Source organism: Gymnogyps californianus, unplaced genomic scaffold (genome assembly GCF_018139145.2).
Source record: "Gymnogyps californianus isolate 813 unplaced genomic scaffold, ASM1813914v2 HiC_scaffold_70, whole genome shotgun sequence".
Lineage (NCBI taxonomy): Eukaryota > Metazoa > Chordata > Aves > Accipitriformes > Cathartidae > Gymnogyps > Gymnogyps californianus.
The window spans coordinates 172,801-191,066 of record NW_026114463.1 but is presented as its reverse complement, the minus strand read 5'-3'; the positions used below and the strand labels follow the sequence as shown (position 1 = coordinate 191,066).

At 41.4% G+C, this 18,266-nt stretch overlaps 1 protein-coding gene across 1 annotated transcript in view; it reads right to left on the bottom strand.

Annotated features, from left to right (window-relative positions):
- The window catches only part of LOC127029098 (ankyrin repeat domain-containing protein 55-like), a 70,575-nt gene that overhangs the window by 13,078 nt on the left and 39,231 nt on the right, over positions 1-18,266 (bottom strand). Inside the window, 4 exon segments of the mRNA XM_050914739.1 lie at positions 8,188-8,289; positions 15,499-15,817; positions 15,819-16,164; positions 17,509-17,676. Of these exon segments, the coding sequence (XP_050770696.1) occupies positions 8,188-8,289; positions 15,499-15,817; positions 15,819-16,164; positions 17,509-17,676 (935 nt within the window).

Here is an 18,266-nt window from a genome sequence, read left to right as displayed (position 1 = left end):
TGCCCTATGTAACGAAGGAAATAGAACTGTATGCTATGATCCCACAGAACTCCCTTATCAATATTGGGTAGAAATGAAGACAAATTCAGAAGAAGGTAGATTAATCGGAACAAGTAAGGTCATAACTGATTTGAGTACTCCGGTTTCAATAGTTTTTGATGCATGTGACGTTACAGATGATGATCTAGATACTAATTGTGGAAGTTTAGAATGGAGACGATATTACAGTAATCAACCAAAATATATTTGCCCAGGTGCACATCAATGTCCAATAAATCCTGATTATATACCAAGTCAAACAGCCAGGTACCAATCGTCACATCTATGTGGAAGGAGGGACTGGTCTTGCGTATGTTGGGATACTACAGGTTGGGGATATGATTATCAATGTAAGGATCTAAAAGCTTTAATAACGAGGATAGAAACAGGAAGTAATTGCACAACTCGTACCTGTAATCCGGTAAATTTAACCCTTATAAATTTGAAAAATTGGAAGCAGAAACAGGTAACCAAAATTGGACTTAAGATATATGGACCTGGAGAGGATCCAGGTGTAATACTTAAAATTAAAGAAAAGACAAAAGAATCAGTACAACACAGATTATTATTTAACTCATTCTACCATGAAATGGAGACAGGGGTGAAATATGAAATCCCCACAGTAGCTAAAAATCTATTTGTAAATCTTGCTGAAAACATTGCTAAATCATTAAGTGTAACTAACTGTTATGTTTGCGGTGGAACAAATCAAGGTGAACGATGGCCATGGGAAGCTATGGAGAGCAACATAAGTGATTCCCAAGTATGGAACACAACGGGAACAGGTAACAGGAAACAACGATGGGTACTCCAAACGAGTATAATCGGAAGGAGTTGTTGGCAAAACCTAAAAGATAATGGAAAGCAAGTAGGTCACTTGGAATGTGAAGGAGGTTACCTATGGAATGAAACAACGAATAACTGGGATAAGTGGGGAAGCCCACTAAAAATGAATAATCAATTTACGAAATGGACTAGTGGGCGAGACATATCGAAGGGTTGGCCAAGCCCTGAAGGACATTATTGGATTTGTGGCAAACTAGCTTATGCATATTTGCCCAAAAATTGGACAGGATCATGTGTATTAGGAACTATAAGACCTAGTTTTTTCCTGTTACCCATAAGCCGAGGAGAACAATTGGGAGTCCGAGTGCATGCTGAAACGGATGAGTTAAGGCAAAGGCAGCAAAAAAGAAATCTACAAATAGGGAATTGGGCGGACAATGAATGGCCACCCGAAAGAATAATTGCCTACTATGGTCCTGCTACATGGGCAGAAGACGGGTCTTGGGGTTATAGAACTCCAATATATACGCTTAATAGAATTATAAGATTACAAGCTGTAGTAGAAATAGTTGTAAACAAGACTGGAGATGCATTAGGACTAATTGCAAAACAAAATACAAAAATGAGAACCGCTTTATATCAAAACCGCTTAGCTTTAGATTATTTGTTAGCACAGGAAAGAGGTGTGTGTGGAAAATTTAACCTCAGTAATTACTGTTTAGAAATTGATGATAAAAGGAAAGCTGTAAACGAACTTATAAGGGAAATGAAAAAATTGCACATGTCCCAGTTCAAACATGGAACAGGATAAATTTAGAAGGAATGTGGGGAAACCTCTTCAACAATGATTGGCTCACCAGGGTTGGAATAATAGTTTTGGGCATATTTGGCGGATTATTGATTATCCCGTGTTTAATACCGTGTTTTATTAGATTAATACACTCGATTATACAAAGAATACAAATATTGGCTGTGCCTATTGATCCCAAGGAAGGAAAAGCGAAAACACATTCCCTAATGATAGTCAAAACAAAGGAAGATCCAGAGTTAATTCTAATAAAACAGGTATTAACAAGATTAGAAACCAAAACACGAATCAATGCAATCGAAAAGAAAATGGGGGATTGTGAGAAATGTGAATGTGATTCGTGTGAGTAAAAACAGAATAGAAGAGGGAGGATTGGTTCATGTAGATATGAAGACATAGTTGAGTGAAAGTGTTGTCCCAAAAATCAGGATTCTTTCACCCGGTGTGCAAAAAAGCCGATTAACACACAGAGCCGAGATATTTGTTTATTTCATGTCTGCGCAGAGATGGGTGCTAGGTGGTAACTCCACAAAGCTAGCACACCTGATTAACACACGGTAAAGCATTTTATACCTTTCAAGCAACAGTTATCAGTATTTTTTACAGTTTTGCTTAGTTACTCTCGTTCCTATTGGTTCTCGCAAGTCTCATCTCCACTTAAAGTCGCAGTGTCCTCCTTTTTTACTGCGCATGTTCTGTGAGGAAGGGGCTTCTGTTGGTAGGGGGCTCTCCCTACTCAAGGGTGGGTTTTCTAGTATGTTAATTAGGATAATTCACTCACAGTTCAAGTAGCTCTTTGGTTGCCCCTGTGCTTATCTTGGTATGTCTTTACCCACTGACTTATGGTGTCATCTTGTTTCTCTTCTCAAGGTCATGCCTCGTTAACTAAATAGCATCCTTTGTTTTTGTTTCTCGCGTATCTCCAACAAAAGCACCATTGTTTTAATGCAACTGCGGACCCTGACGGGGACGATTGTGTAATCGCAAACTGCAGAAGTTCCTTTATCTATGGGGTTGTAAGTTTCTAAGTGGTACAAGCTTAAAACCCGTTGGGGGATGATTGATTACCAGAAGGAATGACAGAAGACACGCGCTGCACGAGATAAGAAGGCGAAGAGTTCAACCTTAAAAATCTGTATAAAGGTCGCTGAGGAAGACTCTTACTTCATCCCAAGACCACCAAGAGGCAGTGCGCATGTGAAAGGGACTTGCAAAGCTCATTTTAATACGAAGCGAAGGACAATTTGCATATCGCATCACCCTGTTAAATATGTAAGAGTATAGACTATAAACGCTATATGCTGCTGTCTGTAGGTGTGCGTGTTGGTAGAGCCCAGGCTCCCCGCGCACCCAGCGCTGTTTGCTTGCCTTTATTCGCTAATAAACCAAGTTCCTGTTAACGTATTATTTCGGGACTCGGTCATTTATCACACTAGTCTATCACGTGAATTCACTTATTCACCATTCAAGTCATAAGGTTTCATAACTTATAACCCATAACTCTTAATATCGTGCACCTATGAGCAAAAAAGAAAGAATTAGTTACCTAGCCGACAGTGAGAGTGCTCATCCTTCCTCCTCCATCACGGTGTGGGCATCCCCTGTATCACACCAAGAAGCATGAAAGCCTCAGCAGTCCAGCTGCTGTTGGATCCACTTCAAAAGCTTTTTGGGTAAGCTGATGTTTTATACCCTCCAGCTTGGAGGTTTGGTCTATACCATTTCCATAAGTTAGTGGATTCTGAGGAAACTGCCAGACAAAAGATAATGGCTGCAGGAGACAGCAAGCTGTAGGTGATAATGGCTGCATAATGCCCCTTTAGCTCTTTCTAGCCACCTGTCCTGCCTAAGTGGTGCTCTTGCTTTGACCTAATGGCGCTGCTCCCAGAATACATCAGGCCTTAGCATGAGCTGTGTTAGCCAAAATCTAAGCAGGAGTTGAGCAAACAGTCACACTGCTGCCTACCGATATCCGTAACAGTCTTTACATACTAATACTTTATACAGTAGTCGTGAAAAAGGAAGGAATGACTATCTTGCATTAAGGATGCAGTTATGTCCACTATGACTATTAGCATGTTGCCTCTATAAACGCTTAAGTTTCTAAAAATCATTATTTGAACTAAACTTAATTTGAACTAAGTCAAATAGAGGCAAATCAACTGTTCTTAGGATATTAAGGAGCACTTCTGAAAACACATACTAATCATTGTATCTTTTCTACAGTGAAAAATTCTTTTACTGGTATCATCACACAAAATGTTCTTACATTAAGAATATTAGCCATCCCCTACCCATTACACTAATGGTATTTCTAGTTTGAATTATGGGAGTTTTGTGAGTGATGCACTAGGTAGCACAACACATAGGTTACAAGTTACAGTAGCATCAGTGGCAAGGGAAGATAGGACCATGAGGGAAAAATCCTTTGTAAACAGCAAAAAAACCCCCACAACATTAGAATAAAGTCATCAGGAAGAGCTGGCCTCTCAGAGCTGCAAACCTTACTTGTCAGCCTGAACAAACCTAAAACAATACTCTCCTTTGTGTGTGTGTGTGTGTGTGTAAGTCTAGAGTGACTATTTCAAAAGTGAGCAAGTTCTTAAAGGCTTGCTTTGAATTTTGGGTATAGCACCTCTGCTTCACTGTGCACTAATTGACCCAGTAGCAGTAGGACCAAGAAAAAATTACAGAAGACAACAGCTTTGAAAATCCAATTACTAAAATTTATTCAAGTTACAAACATGTCTAGTGTGGGCATGCAAGCAAACTATCTAACATTTGCGGTAGGTTCTTAATTCAGATGGGGAGAACAATCACAGTGATAGCATTTAGCGAAGCTAAGAAGGTGTCACCGAAATTCGGGAATCAAACTCTTTAACACAGACTGTCTTAAAGAGCAGGCATTACTTTATTCGGCGCCGGGTGCATGGGGGATCACTCCACCTAACACGCACACCGCATATTGTATCAGCCACCCTTTATGTGGTTCTTCAATATGCATATGTATTACATTTCCCGAAATGATCGTACATATTCACTACATTTCCCAGAACTAATTATAATACCTGCATAGTCTTTACGCATGGGTCCTGGGTCTCCTAGGGGCGTCCACAGAGGTCTTGGGGGGTCTCTAGTGGTCCCTGGAGGTTTCTCAAGTGATGAACTCTCGAGTTTTTCTCCTTATATGGCTATGAGTTGGCTCATCCTGCAGTTTGTTTTGTAATTCAGTCAGCAGAGCCAGGGGGTACAATACTGATATTGAGGAACATCTTGCCCTTTTAGCACGTATTGTTTCAGTATGCAGACTTGCTAATCTTTGGTATGTAGGCCTGCTTGTCCTTGGTACGCAGTTTGTCACAGCTTCTGCCTTTCTTTGTCTGTTCTCACCAGTTTCTGATATTCTTCAAGGATGCAGGTGTAGAAATGGTGTAACTTCTGCATACTTGGTTAATCTATCAACTATTTACAACCCATTTACAACAATGGTGTTGTCCCAAAAATCAGGATTCTTTCACCCGGTGTGCAAAAAAACCGATTAACACACAGAGTCAAATATTTGTTTATTTCATGTCTGCGCAGAGATGGGTGCTAGGTGGTAACTCCACAAAGCTAGCACACCTGATTAACACACGGTAAAGCATTTTATACCTTTCAAGCAACAGTTATCAGTATTTTTACAGTTTCGCTTAGTTACTCTCGTTCCTATTGGTTCTCGCAAGTCTCATCTCCACTTAAAGCCGCAGCATCCTCCTTTTTTACTGCGCATGTTCTGTGAGGAAGGGGCTTCTGTTGGTAGGGGCCTCTCCCTACCTAAGGGCGGGTTTTCTAGTATGTTAATTAGGATAATTCACTCACAGTTCAAGTAGCTCTTTGATTGCCCCTGTGCTTATCTTGGTATGTCTTTACCCACTGACTTATGGTGTCATCTTGTTTCTCTTCTCAAGGTCACGCCTCGTTAACTAAATAGCATCCTTTGTTTTTGTTTCTCGCATATCTCCAACAATGGCACCTGGATAAATGTGCTGTGTTAGTTAATTACACCATGATTATTAACTGTGATAATTGTATCTTATTTGTAGAACACATTTTTTGGCATGAGACTAGAACTAAAATCCTGACTGTTTGTGTAAATTACTGCAAGAACGCCAGTGATTATGAATTTTTTTTTTTTAATTTTGCTTACAACTATGTTTTAACTAGAAGACACAGAGAACATTAGTAGAAAGCTTAAAAATAGAAGACTTGGAGCTGGGGTTTTGAAAGCAGTTAGATGATTTTCTTTTCTCTGAGCAGGCAGAGAATACCACCTCAGTATTCCACATATCTCTACTTTTCTTCTTCCTCTCTTATTTACTGTGCAGCAGCAGCGCAGGATTCTGTATTTCCCCTTCCCAATCTGATGTTCCCTATAAAGCTACCTCTGCTGTTTCATTTTTAGTAATGTTGTCATAGCTGCAGAATTCCTTCTGAAGCTCAGATCATAAGAGGCAATGAATCTTAAATTTAGCTCTGAAATGTGAATGCTTTAGGACCTGGCTGATCTACAGGATGATAAACAGTAAACTGCAAATCCTCATTCAAAATATATTGGGGGATTTGTCCTTAGTGGAGCACAAGAATGTGAGGGCAGGATGCTGCTGGGAGTAAGGCTAGTGTTTGTATGTGAAGAACATCCCAGTCACTGGCTGGATACAGCCTGGGACACTCACTAAGTCTTGACACTCTGCCTGGGCTGTGGGAGTGGGGTGAGGCTTTCCCTGCCCTTTAGGACCTTGCTTCTTACTGCCTTGAGAAAGAGGAGCTGGCTGACAGTGCAGAGGAAAAAAGGCTGCTGCTTTCTCAGTTCCTTTAATTTTAGCTCCTGTGTTATAGAAGCTACCCAAAACAGTTGCTGTTAGAATGAGAGAAGTGAATGATTCCCATTCTCATGTAAGAGCTAGTCTATCTATCTATCATCTGCTGTGCTTAAGACACAGGGAGATGGAACATCTTTTCACCTATGTAACATTCAGAAAATAACAAAAGTTTTTGGAAACCTGATGATCTTGATCTAATCCTCTTGCCTCTAATTTTCACTAGCAAAAGGACACAAAAATCAGTGTCTGTTGTGATATTTTTCATGCTGTCTGAAGAAGATTCAGTCCTTATCCTGGCTTTCATCTCACATATCCAACCTTTCTCTGCCATGCAGTTGTTAGGGTGCTGTCATCCATCTTTTTACATATTGTAAGTCACCATGTTACATCATGTCTTGCCCCCTATGAAAAGCTACCAGTCATACAGGCATATGCAATCGAGAGTGAAACCGAGAGTGAAAAATCCCATGTCTATGAGAATTCCAGTCACCTCTGCTCTGGAAAACAAATGTAGAACCAAATTCTCCTCTGTATTGACATACATTGCTTCTGCTAGGCCAACTCTATGAAACTCATTAGAGAAAAGGGTTGTCATCAGCAGCAAAATCCAGCTGGAGGTGGGCCAGTCACTAGTGGAATATCCCAGGAGTTGATACTGGGGCCAATACTATTTAATGTCTTCATTAGTGACTTGGATGATGGGGCAGAGCGCACCTTCTGCAAGTTTGCAAACGATACAAAACTGGGAGGAGTGGCTGATGGGAGATGGATGGAGTGGCTGATGGAGTGGCTGGGAGATGCTGCCTTTCAGAGGGATCTTGATAGAGAAATGGACTGACTTATGATGTTCAACAAAGGGAAATGCGAAGTCCTGCACCTGGGGAGGAATAACTCCCTGCACCAATACATGCTGGAGGTCAACTGTCTGGAAAGCAGCTTGTCAGAAAGGGACCTGAGGGTCCTGATTGATAGACAACAAACTGAACATGAGCCAGCAATGTGCCTTTGCAGCAGACAGCCAACAGCATCCTGGGCTGCATTAGGAAAAGCGTTGCCAGCAGATTGTGAGAGGTGATCCTTCCCCTCTACTCAGCACTGGTGAGACACATCTGGAGTGCTGTGTCCAGTTCTGGGGCCCCCAGTACAAGAGAGACATGGACATACTGGAGCAAGTCCAGTGAAGGGTGATGGAGATGATTAAGGGATTGGAGTGTCCAACCTCAAAGGAGAGGCTGTAAGAGCTGAGACTGTTCAGCCTTGAGAAGAGAAGGCAGCTCAGGGGGATCTTGTCAATATGTATAAATGCCTGATTGGGGGAAGTAAAGAAGAGGGAGCCAGATTCTTCCCAGTGGTATCCTATGAAGGGAAAAGAGTCCAATTTGAATGGGCACAAATAAGTAAGAAGAAACATTTTTACTCTGAGGGTAGTCAAACACTGGAACAGGTTGCCCAGAGTTTTGTAGTCCCATCCTTGGAGATATTAAAAACCTAACTGGATGTGGTCCTGAGCAACCTGCTGTAGGTGACCCTGCTATGGGCAGAGGGTGTTGGACTAGACAATCTCCAAAGGTGCCTTCCGACCTCAGCCATTCTATGATGCTGTGAAAAAGGAACATGAAACCTCCCTCAAACCCTCAGATGCCAGTTACAGAGGCACACAGTATGATACTGTAACTGGGACTTGCCTGTACTTACTTTTGTGAGCATAGTGGTTGGGTATGGGAGCTAGGCTGTTCCGTACAGGAGTAAGATTTTTTATTTTGGGTTGGTCTACAGACATCTGTTGAAAATTTTTACCTGTGAAAGAAAAAGATAATCTGTTACCATATGAAAATAATTGTAAATAATACAGTGCACTGTAGATCTCTGGCTTCTAGAATAACGAAAACTTACTTAGTAAATCTCAGAAATATGTAATAACAAGAAACCACCGACTGAAAAAAACTGTTGCTTTGTTCTCTTTACATTTGTTTAAAGGAGTGACTGATTTAATATAACCTTCATATGTAACCTTATCACTTTCTCTCATATAATATAGTAATTGGTCTTAAAACAGGCACAGTCCAGTAGCTAGGTCCATATAATAATATTTGGACACTAAATCTGTAGAAATGTTCAACTAGATGGATTTGATTTCATAATTGGAGCTTTCATTTGCAAACTTTTCTAATAGAGTCTCAGCCTTTCTAAGTACTAGAACACAAATGGAGTTCAACTGCTGGTTGGAAAATCAGGCTGGTGGAAGTCTATCAACAGTAAAGATGGGCTTTGAGAGGGTTTTGCTGCAGATGAAAACATAGCAGAACTGATATAAACTGATAGTGATTCTAATTAAAATATGTTTATGGCAACTTCATTTTTACCAAGAAGAATAGATACTGGAAAATGAAAGGTTAATTGGCTAACTGTGGCATTTCACTGGCTAAGATTAAAGTTAACTTTGGTCTAGTACTATTAAAAAAGACAATTTATTAGATGATGTAATGCATTTCACTACATAAATGATACATCAAATATTATTAAAAAAGTAGAAACTCAAGCTCCAAATCAACATTTCCCCCAGATCCTTTCCCTGAGTTGATCTTATTCTGTGACATTTGAGTCCCTCAAATTTTTCTTTTTTCTTATCCCCAAATCTGAGATGAGCCTTGTAAGGAGTCTTGAGTTGTCTTACCAAACAGCTGCTCATCCAGCATGGCATTGCAACATAGCTCATTGCAGAGCAAGCATATGCTCTGTTGGCACGCAGAGATGAGGGGAGACACAGGCTGAATGTAATAGGACATCTTAAGCGATAGGAAGAAATGGAATGATATAAATTGCCTTGGCGGCTTTGTAGCTGGTACTTGAAAATACCTATGTATTGCTGGGCTGTACAAGATAAAGCTATAGGAAAATAGTTGTAGAACAGTTTCCTAGAGATGCACTGAAGTAATTGTCAAGACTGCTGTAACTATGTTACTGGCTAAATGGATTCTGTGTGAAAGGAGCTAAAGTGGTGTTTATCAGACAAACCCCCATGTTATAGTGCAGTCTTCAGCTCAGCATGGAACAAGATTCTGCTCTAAAGCCCACAGCAGTTGATAGACATTGGATCAATCTATTAGCTCCCGTGGGTAAAGCTGATGTGTATTGGGCTAAGGCAGGAAGAATCTGTTATGGATGAGCTGTGTCTAACAGAAACAGAATTTGGTTTCCTTTTCCCATGTTTTACTCTTTATTTAGTCTTTAACACCTCTCCAAGGTGATCACAAGGTGGGTGTAAAAGTTGGTAAATATCTTCTATACACATCGCATCCACTGTGCAGAAATAAATAAATATATCAATTCCAAAATAGCAGAGAATCAAGCCAGCTGCTCCCATTAGTGCAATTCGAGTTATATTGGTTTCATTGTGATGCTTATGCTGAGAACTAATGGCTTATTATGTATGTACCATTATAGCTTTGATGATGGGAGGTTGTTTTTTCTATCAAGAGACATGTTTATTTCATAAATGGGGATATCTGGCAGCAAAACAACAGTACAAAGCATAATCATGTTTGCAAGGCTGATATGAATGCTTGGAAATGAATCCTTGTTGTCTAAAAGATCTGGCATTAAGTGGAAGTATTCTTCTGCTCTTCCTTCCTATCTGCTCCACATAACATCAGAGAAAAAAAGGTTTTCTTTCTTTAAGACATCATCTTTGCCATCCCCAAGAGCATATTTATGATGGCATTTGTTTTTGAATGAAATGGAAAGGAGGCAATTTCATGATTATAAAATGCAGGACTGTTCTGCATTATTTTGTTTATTGACTTTTTTTACAGGTTGTTCTTTGATTTTTCCTTTCCTGTGAGGGTGGTGAGGCACTGGAAGAGGTTGCCCAGAGAGGTTGTGGATGCCCCCTCCCTGGAAGTGTTCAAGGCCAGGTTGGATGGGGCTTTGAGCAACCTGATCTAGTGGAAGGTGTCCCTGCCCATGGCAGGGGGGTTGGAACTAGATGATCTTTAAGGTCCCTTCCAACCCAAACCATTCTATGATTCTATGATTTGGGTAGGTGAACCACATTGTGGTGTGTTTTATGGAAAAGCTGTAAATGTTATGATGAATGTCCCACTGTAAACCAGTCCTTCAGTTTGAGAAACAGCCACCCTGATCAGCTTTGCTCTAGTCTTTCCTGGCCAAGAAGTGCTTCCTGTTGGACTATACCATACTGCTTATGTCAACATAAGAGTAATAATAGCCTATTTTTTACATTACCTATTCAAGCAAATAGAAGGTACTGGGCTGCTGTACAAACCTGTAATAAAGTATTGCCTTAGACCTGGCAGGTTAGTAATCTAAAAGATGAGTGGGCGATAGAAGGAGGCTCCAGCTGATTAGAGAGTGCTAAGAGCTGCCTTACCATTTGAGACAGGCCTCCTTTTACCCATATCACTTGGAATTTCTCTACTTACTTACATCATTTTCCCCGTGGAAAGCAGGTGGCAGTACATTTTGCAAAAAGAGATGACTGCAAAGCTCATAAATACAAAATGCTTCAGATTGTGAATGCCAGCTCAGCACTGTGGCTGGCAAGGACTCTTGCAATATTGGCAGTACTTTTTGGTACAGTCCATCTTTGCTCTCCCCAGTGGAGGGCAAGACAAAGTAGTTATTCTGAGAGAAACCAGTGGCATGATAGTAAGGTAAGCATCATTGCTATGCACAGCAACCTCTCCCCTTTGTATAAGTGTTAAGGCTCAGCTAGTAGTAAATTGACTCATCTTTCATTTCCAGGAGCATAAAAAACAGAACCAAAAACCTCCAAAAATCCCCGTCTATATGCCAGCTGCCTTAGCAGTAAGCACAAAAAATAGCTCTGACTTTAATAAAAGGCATGGTCATGCAAGACAATCAACACTGTGTGTCAGCTGAGAAAATAATTTTCAAATTGAGTTCCCCTAGATTATTGATACCCATAATCCTGTCCTGGATATTCAGTGATTAGGAAATTACATGTAGCCCCCACAGTCATGACTTGAGAAAGGGTGTATTAACACTTCAGTGTCCATCAAAGACCAGATGTTGATTTTTCCCTCAGCTAGGCCTCCTGCAGAAAAAAAAAACCAAACCAAACAAACAATGAGGAAATGTCTTTCTGAGAGAGCTGCCTGCACAGTGCTGCCAGCTGGGCTGGAGCCAGGCTTACTTTGCTTCTGATCCCTGTAAATCCTGCAGGCACAGTGCACTGGAGACCTGGAGGCCCTGGAGCTCATACAGTAAATGCAGTTCTAATTCACAGCAAGTCAGGTGGCTTTAATTACAGGGGCAGACAGATTTAAACCACACACGTAGGCGCGAAGAGGAATAAGCAGATCTTTTTATCATGAAGAAATGTTAGATGGTATCTGGGTTGTTCAACGTATTCCTGTCAGACACTGTGTCCTTACAAGCTTTTATTTCACATGCTTCAGTGGAAGTCCCTTATGCCAGCTACAGGAATCTTTTTATTGTTGGAAAGTTTTGTTAAAGGGAGCTGGTACACAGAGAACTGAGCTTAAAGCAGACTCAGGCTTTTTTTTCTCTGAAGTAGATAACAAACTGTCAGAGATAAAATGACTTACTCTTCCTTTGGACATGCAAAGACAGCTCCCATTGTAACAATTAGAGGATTTCCCAAAATTTATACGATTTTGCCCTCATTCATGCATGTGGACTGCTGGTCCTGTACTGAGTCCCTCTGCAGATTGTGAAGAACTGAATGGATGCACAGGGTCCATCCTGATTAATTTGCCTGGTTGCAGCTTTTTGTCATAGGATGGTCATAGAAAACTACCTGTCCTTCTGTCCAGAGCAAACAAGGATTTAACCATACAGTATTCTACAGTCTTAAGAAAAATCTATAATTGCATTTTAAATAACATAGTAGTTACTTCCACATCAAATACATTCATAGTCTAGCTAATTCCACCAAGAAATGTTTCCCCATAGTCATCCTCAGGTTTGGTTTATCCAGTTTGAGTTCATTCCTCCTCCTACTGTCCACATGAATGATCTCAAATATCTCAGCCTCACTGGGCCCTATTATATTTAGGTGGTTGTGTTGGGTTTGTGTGGCAAGGTTTTGGTAGCGAGGAAGGGGCTACAGGGGTGGCTCCTGTGAGAAGCTGCTAGAAGCTTCCCCGGCTCCAAGTCGGACCCGCCTCTGGCCAAGGCCGAGCCAATCAGCAACGGTGGTAGCGCCTCTGTGATAGCATATTTAAGAAGGGGAAAAAGACTGCTAAAAAAAAAAAAAAGCTGCAGCAAAGAGAGGAGTGGGATGTGAGAGAAACAACCATGCAGACATCGAGGTCAGTGAAGAAGGAGAGGGAGGAGGTGCATCCTGCAGCCCGTGGTGAGACGCAGGTTGTCCCCCTGCAGCCCATGGAGGGTTAACGGTGGAGCAGAGATTCCCCTGCAGCCTGTGGAGGACCTCATGCCGGAGCAGTTTCTGTTGGAAAGCCCACACTGGAGCAGTTTGTGGAGGACTGCAGTGCGTGGGAAGGACTCATGTTGGAGAAGCTCATGGAGGGCTGACCCCCGTGAGAGGGACCCCACGCTAGAGCAGGGGAAGAGTGTGAGGAGTCCTCCCTCTGAGGAGGAAGGAGCAGCAGAGACAATGTGGGATGAACTGACCACAACACCCATTCCTTGGGGGGGGAGGGGGGAGGGGGAGGAATCGGGAGCAAAGCTGAGCCCGGGAAGAAGGGAGGGGTGGGGGGAAGGTGTTTTTAAGATATGGTTCTATTTCTCATTATCCTACTCTGATTGGATTAGTAACAAATTAAATAGATTTTTTTTTTTTCCCCCACGTCGAGTCTGTTTTGCCTGTGACTATAAGTGGTGAGTGATCCCTCCCTGTCCTTGTCTCGACCCACGAGCCTTTTGTTATATTTTTCTCCTCCCCATCCTGTTGGAGATATGCGAGAAACAAAAACAAAGGATGCTACTTAGTTAATGAGGCGTGACCTTGAGAAGAGAAATACGATGACACCATAAGTCAGTCTGGTAAAGAAATATCAAGATAAGCACAAGGGCAACCAAAGAGCTACTTGAACTGTGAGTGAACTATCCTAATTAACATACTAGAAAACCCACCCTTAGGTAGGGAGAGGCCCCTACCAACAGAAGCCCCTTCCTCACAGAACATGCGCAGTAAAAAAAGGAGGACACTGCGACTTTAAGTGGAGATGAGGCTTGCGAGAACCAATAGGAATGAGAGTAACTAAGCGAAACTGTAAAAATACTGATAACTGTTGCTTGAAAGGTATAAAATGCTTTACCGTGTGTTAACCAGGTGTGCTAGCTTTGTGGAGTTACCACCTAGCACCCATCTCTGTGCAGACATGAAATAAACAAATATCTCGACTCTGTGTGTTAATCGGCTTTTTTGCACACCGGGTGAAAGAATCCTGATTTTTGGGACAACAATCCCACTGGAGGGGAGGAGTGAGCGAGTGACTGCGTGGTGCTTTGTTGCCAGCTGGGCCTAAACCATGACAGTTGTAAAGAAGCCCTGCAGGTTTTCTTGTCTTCCACATGTGAGCTGAACCTTGCAGAGTTCAGTGTAGAAAGAGTCATGCTGGAGCAATCCTTGCTAGCCATGTGGAGTGTGGAGTTTGGGGTTTGTATGGTTGAGTGAATAGCTGAAGAGTGCACAGTAAAAAAGTAGTGACACCTATAGACCAGGTCTATCAAGCTTTCAGGAACTTGGCCTGATGTTCAGGAAGTGGAACTTTTTGAATAGCTCCTTTTTACCCTGAAAAAACTCTTTCCAGCCTTTATTTGCACAACGTAGAATCATCTGTCATTCTGAAATTGCCATCTCTACTCTCATTATTAGAGATGTGAACAAAGATTTGCTATTCTATAGATCCCTTTGCTTAGGAGTCAGTACAGTTTGCACTACTGTGCAGAGCTCAGTGACCTGATCTATCTGAGGGCTCCTCTCAGACAGGATTTCTGTTCACTCCTCTTTCCACTGGAGGATAATGGCTCATGTCTGCTGGGGTGAGGGTAGATTAACTTCTTGTATAATGTTTACTCCTTGTAATGGTGTACTGGTAGGTTTGGGGATTGCTTTTTCTTGCTTCATTTTCAGTTGAATATTACAGTGGTTGGAAGGCATGCTAGATGTGCTTAATTTTGGCATGAGACTAATCCCAAAGGAGATGAAGTTGGAGACACTGATATGTTGAAGTAAAGTCCAGCACGCAGGCCAGCCAGCCAGATTCATTTAAACATGGATGTGAGTCAAACAAAGTACTAGATCCCAAATCCTGCCAAACCCTGGTTTTGAGTTTACTTCAGAATTCTGATTCTATGATTGTTATTTTTACATTACGGTTTCCAAATCACAACATAAAAGCTTTTACTCTGTCTCTGTAAATTTAGCAACCTGAATTCAGCTTTGGAGAAAACTTAAGAACAGCACATTAAACCAAAGAGCTGGCACCCAGGGTTGGAGGAGTAGGAAGGAGTGACACTACAGCCTGGAGTCAGCATATGTCTATAAGGGGAAAGGTGCATGTTGCCATCCGGCATGGCACACGTGGGCTTACCTGTTTGGATCCAGAAGCAACTCTCAGCACAGTTAGAGATTTGAGTGCAGTACTGTTCCCTTGCACATCTAGTTCCAGGACTAAATGCAGACATGAGGCAGTAGGCATTAACTTGCAATTCACAAAGCACATACGTAATCTGGAGGCACTTACCTTGCTCAGGTACCTTATATGCTTCCTAACTACCTGCATTTTTGCTTGCTAATCAGACCTACCCAAATCTCTTATTTCCCACACCTAAGCTCCTTGCTACAGCTGTCAGCTGATGTCCTGTGCATACATTATCTGTGATTGCTACTACATACAGGGAGAAGAAACTGAAAAAGATATTAAAGAAATAGAAATGTCATGGGTCAGACTTACCTATTTTTTTTTCTGACTCAGCTTGCCACATCAGTAGAGATTATAGGATATGGGAGATAGAAAAGAAAGAAATTACCTGACAGAGAACTGGGAAGTGAGGGAAGGCGAGGAGGGCACAAAAGCACATGGTGAGATCTATCGGAGTTTAAGTAATTTATCAGTTTGTCTGAAGGAGTCCTAGTATGGACTTTATAGGAGAGTAGTTGGTTAGAGTCTGTGTTCCAGGGGTCATCCAACAAAGCCTGGCAGCTGCTTCTGTGGTCCAGCAAGTTGTGTTCACTCCTACTCTTTTGAGACCTGTGTGCAAAATAGTGGGTGCTGGTGCTGGAGGAGAAGCTTGACATTGTGCTCTGGGAAGCAGATAGGAAAGAATTGCCCGCAGTGATTGGGGGGGGGGCTCTGGGTTCTGATGAGCAGAAGTCCCTGACACTCTGGTGGCTTCTTTTCTGGTATAAGGTACTTTGTGTCTGTGCTCCTTCTTTTAAAGTCAGTAGTGGTCACACACTCATCCAAAAAGTCTTTGCAGTTTGTGTCCATAATGCAATCAAAAGTGGTGATGATGTCATCTACTTCTGAGGTCTCTTCTCTAGGATATTGGTCTCTGTTTCTGTCCTTCTGACTGGTTTTCTGATCATCTTTCTTCTTTTTGCAAGAGAAGATGTGGTTCAGCATACTGAATCTTCCTTCTTTCTTTAGGAGTCTATTGTTCTGGGAGGGAAACTGATGAACTGGCTCAGATCTACTGGAAGTACAAATCAAAATGTGATGTCATTATCACCAAATAATGAAATAAATATTGCCTGTGGTAGCCCATGAAATGTGGTATATACTGTTTAGATATATTTGCAGGGGTGGTTCAATGAGGCAGAAAATGAGGACTCCAAATTTGTAATTAACAAAGACTGAAAATGATACCATATTACTTCACTCTTTCTTATGGGGTTCATTGCCTTACACTCATCTTAATGTAGGCTCAGTGCAGCTATCAGGAAAAAACCCAAACTTTTCTGGCTTCAGCATCTACCAGCTGCAGAATCATTATTCTTAATGGTGAGGCAAGATCCAATAATAACAAGAACACACTGGGATCTTTAAAACCAAGTGATCTTTGTATTATATCATATTTGGAAAATGGTATTTCCAACAGCACAGTCATTGCTAACACTGTAACAAAGGCACTAGTCCTTTCCCTTTCCCTTTCCCTGGCACAGTTTCAGAAGACCTATCAAGATAATTAGCTACAGTGGTGTTGCTGTAGTGGTTTTTAGATGAGATTTTGACTAATCAACATTTCAGACCTACTCCGACAGGCAGAGCGCAACAGAAGGAGGAGCAGGAGAGGTAATGTTACCCATGTCTCACCATTTATAACACAGGAAATAATACTGACAGCTGACTGGAAAGGAGGGGAAAGCACAAAAATGTGATGATAAATGTCTGTCTTTGTAAGTGCATGCTCATTTACCAAAGTTGAAGAACTGAAATGAATTAAATGACAGCTGCTGAAACATGAGAAATACAAAGAGAGAGAAAGATAATAAGTAATGGCAAAAGAATTTTACTTTTTAACAGAAAAAAATCAGAATAAGAAGAGAAAATCAAGGTAGAGAAATAAAGAAAGCTAGGAAAACACTCCCAAACCCTTACCCTGAGGATGAAAACTTGAAATTTATTTTATTATCTATCTGGCAAAGCTGCTTTTGTGTTCAGTCTATCCCTCTGTCTGATTACATGAACACACAGCTAGTGCATAGAGATTTCAAAAAAGTGCAGGGCATATATCTGAGGGCTGAAATTATTCTGTAAGATAGATTTTCTGCACAAAGGTGACTGAGCAACAGCTATACCCACATCTTCTTGGTTCAGAACCCTCTGCTGACTGGCAGACTAGCACTGTAACCGCAGTGATGAGTCTTCAGTAGATGGCTAATTTTAATGTTGCTATTTTGGTGGAAAATTTGAACTGAGTATTGTATATGAATCGAGGAGACATCACCCAGAGTTCAAACCCTTCAGTAGCATACAAAAAGCAATAACTTTCTTTTCTAGTCAGTGCCAACATGTAAGATGTGAACTTTTGCTTTACCTGCTCTCCTGAGACAGCAGCTTGATGCATGCTGTGTGCCCACAGTACATTGCATATGTCAGAGGAGTGTTTTCATTGATGTCTCGAGGGGTGCTGTCTATCCCCAGCTCTAGCAGTGTCTGCACACAGTCAGCTTTCCCTGATGCTGCAGCCCAGTGCAAAGGCATCCTAGGGGAAAGGGGGAATATCATTAAAATAGAATAATAAATTTACTATTGAAACTATTAATGACACAATGAGGTGTGCTCCTATGCTACTCATCCAGATTCATGACATCCATTTTAAGGAATTCTCCAGCAACTTATCCCACACTGATGTAGTTGCCAGTGGCGGGAATAAGACCATAGACCAGCATCTATCTATGTGCATCTATTTAGCTGTAGTAAAAGTAGATATGGGGCTGGAGAATGCCTATACATGCTATATATAAACTGTGCAAGAATAAAGTTGACTTTTCTGTGCCTGTTTCTTGCAATCCCAGTGATTTCAGATGGGTACAGTCAGAAACATAATAGAATGGAAATCTGCTGTGTGTTTATAGTGAACAGCTTATCTTTTCCCCTCTTCAAGTATGATACCTTCTATGGAAATATCTGAGAACGTGTAATAGGAGGTCGTGTCTTCTTTACTGAGCTCCTAAGTGTAGTTAAGCTCCTCCCTTCACCCTTCTTTCCATAGAAACAGAGCCTTCTCAACTACATTTTACTGATGTTTAGAAACTTCTCCAGAACCCTGTTGATTTTATTTCTGTTCCATTT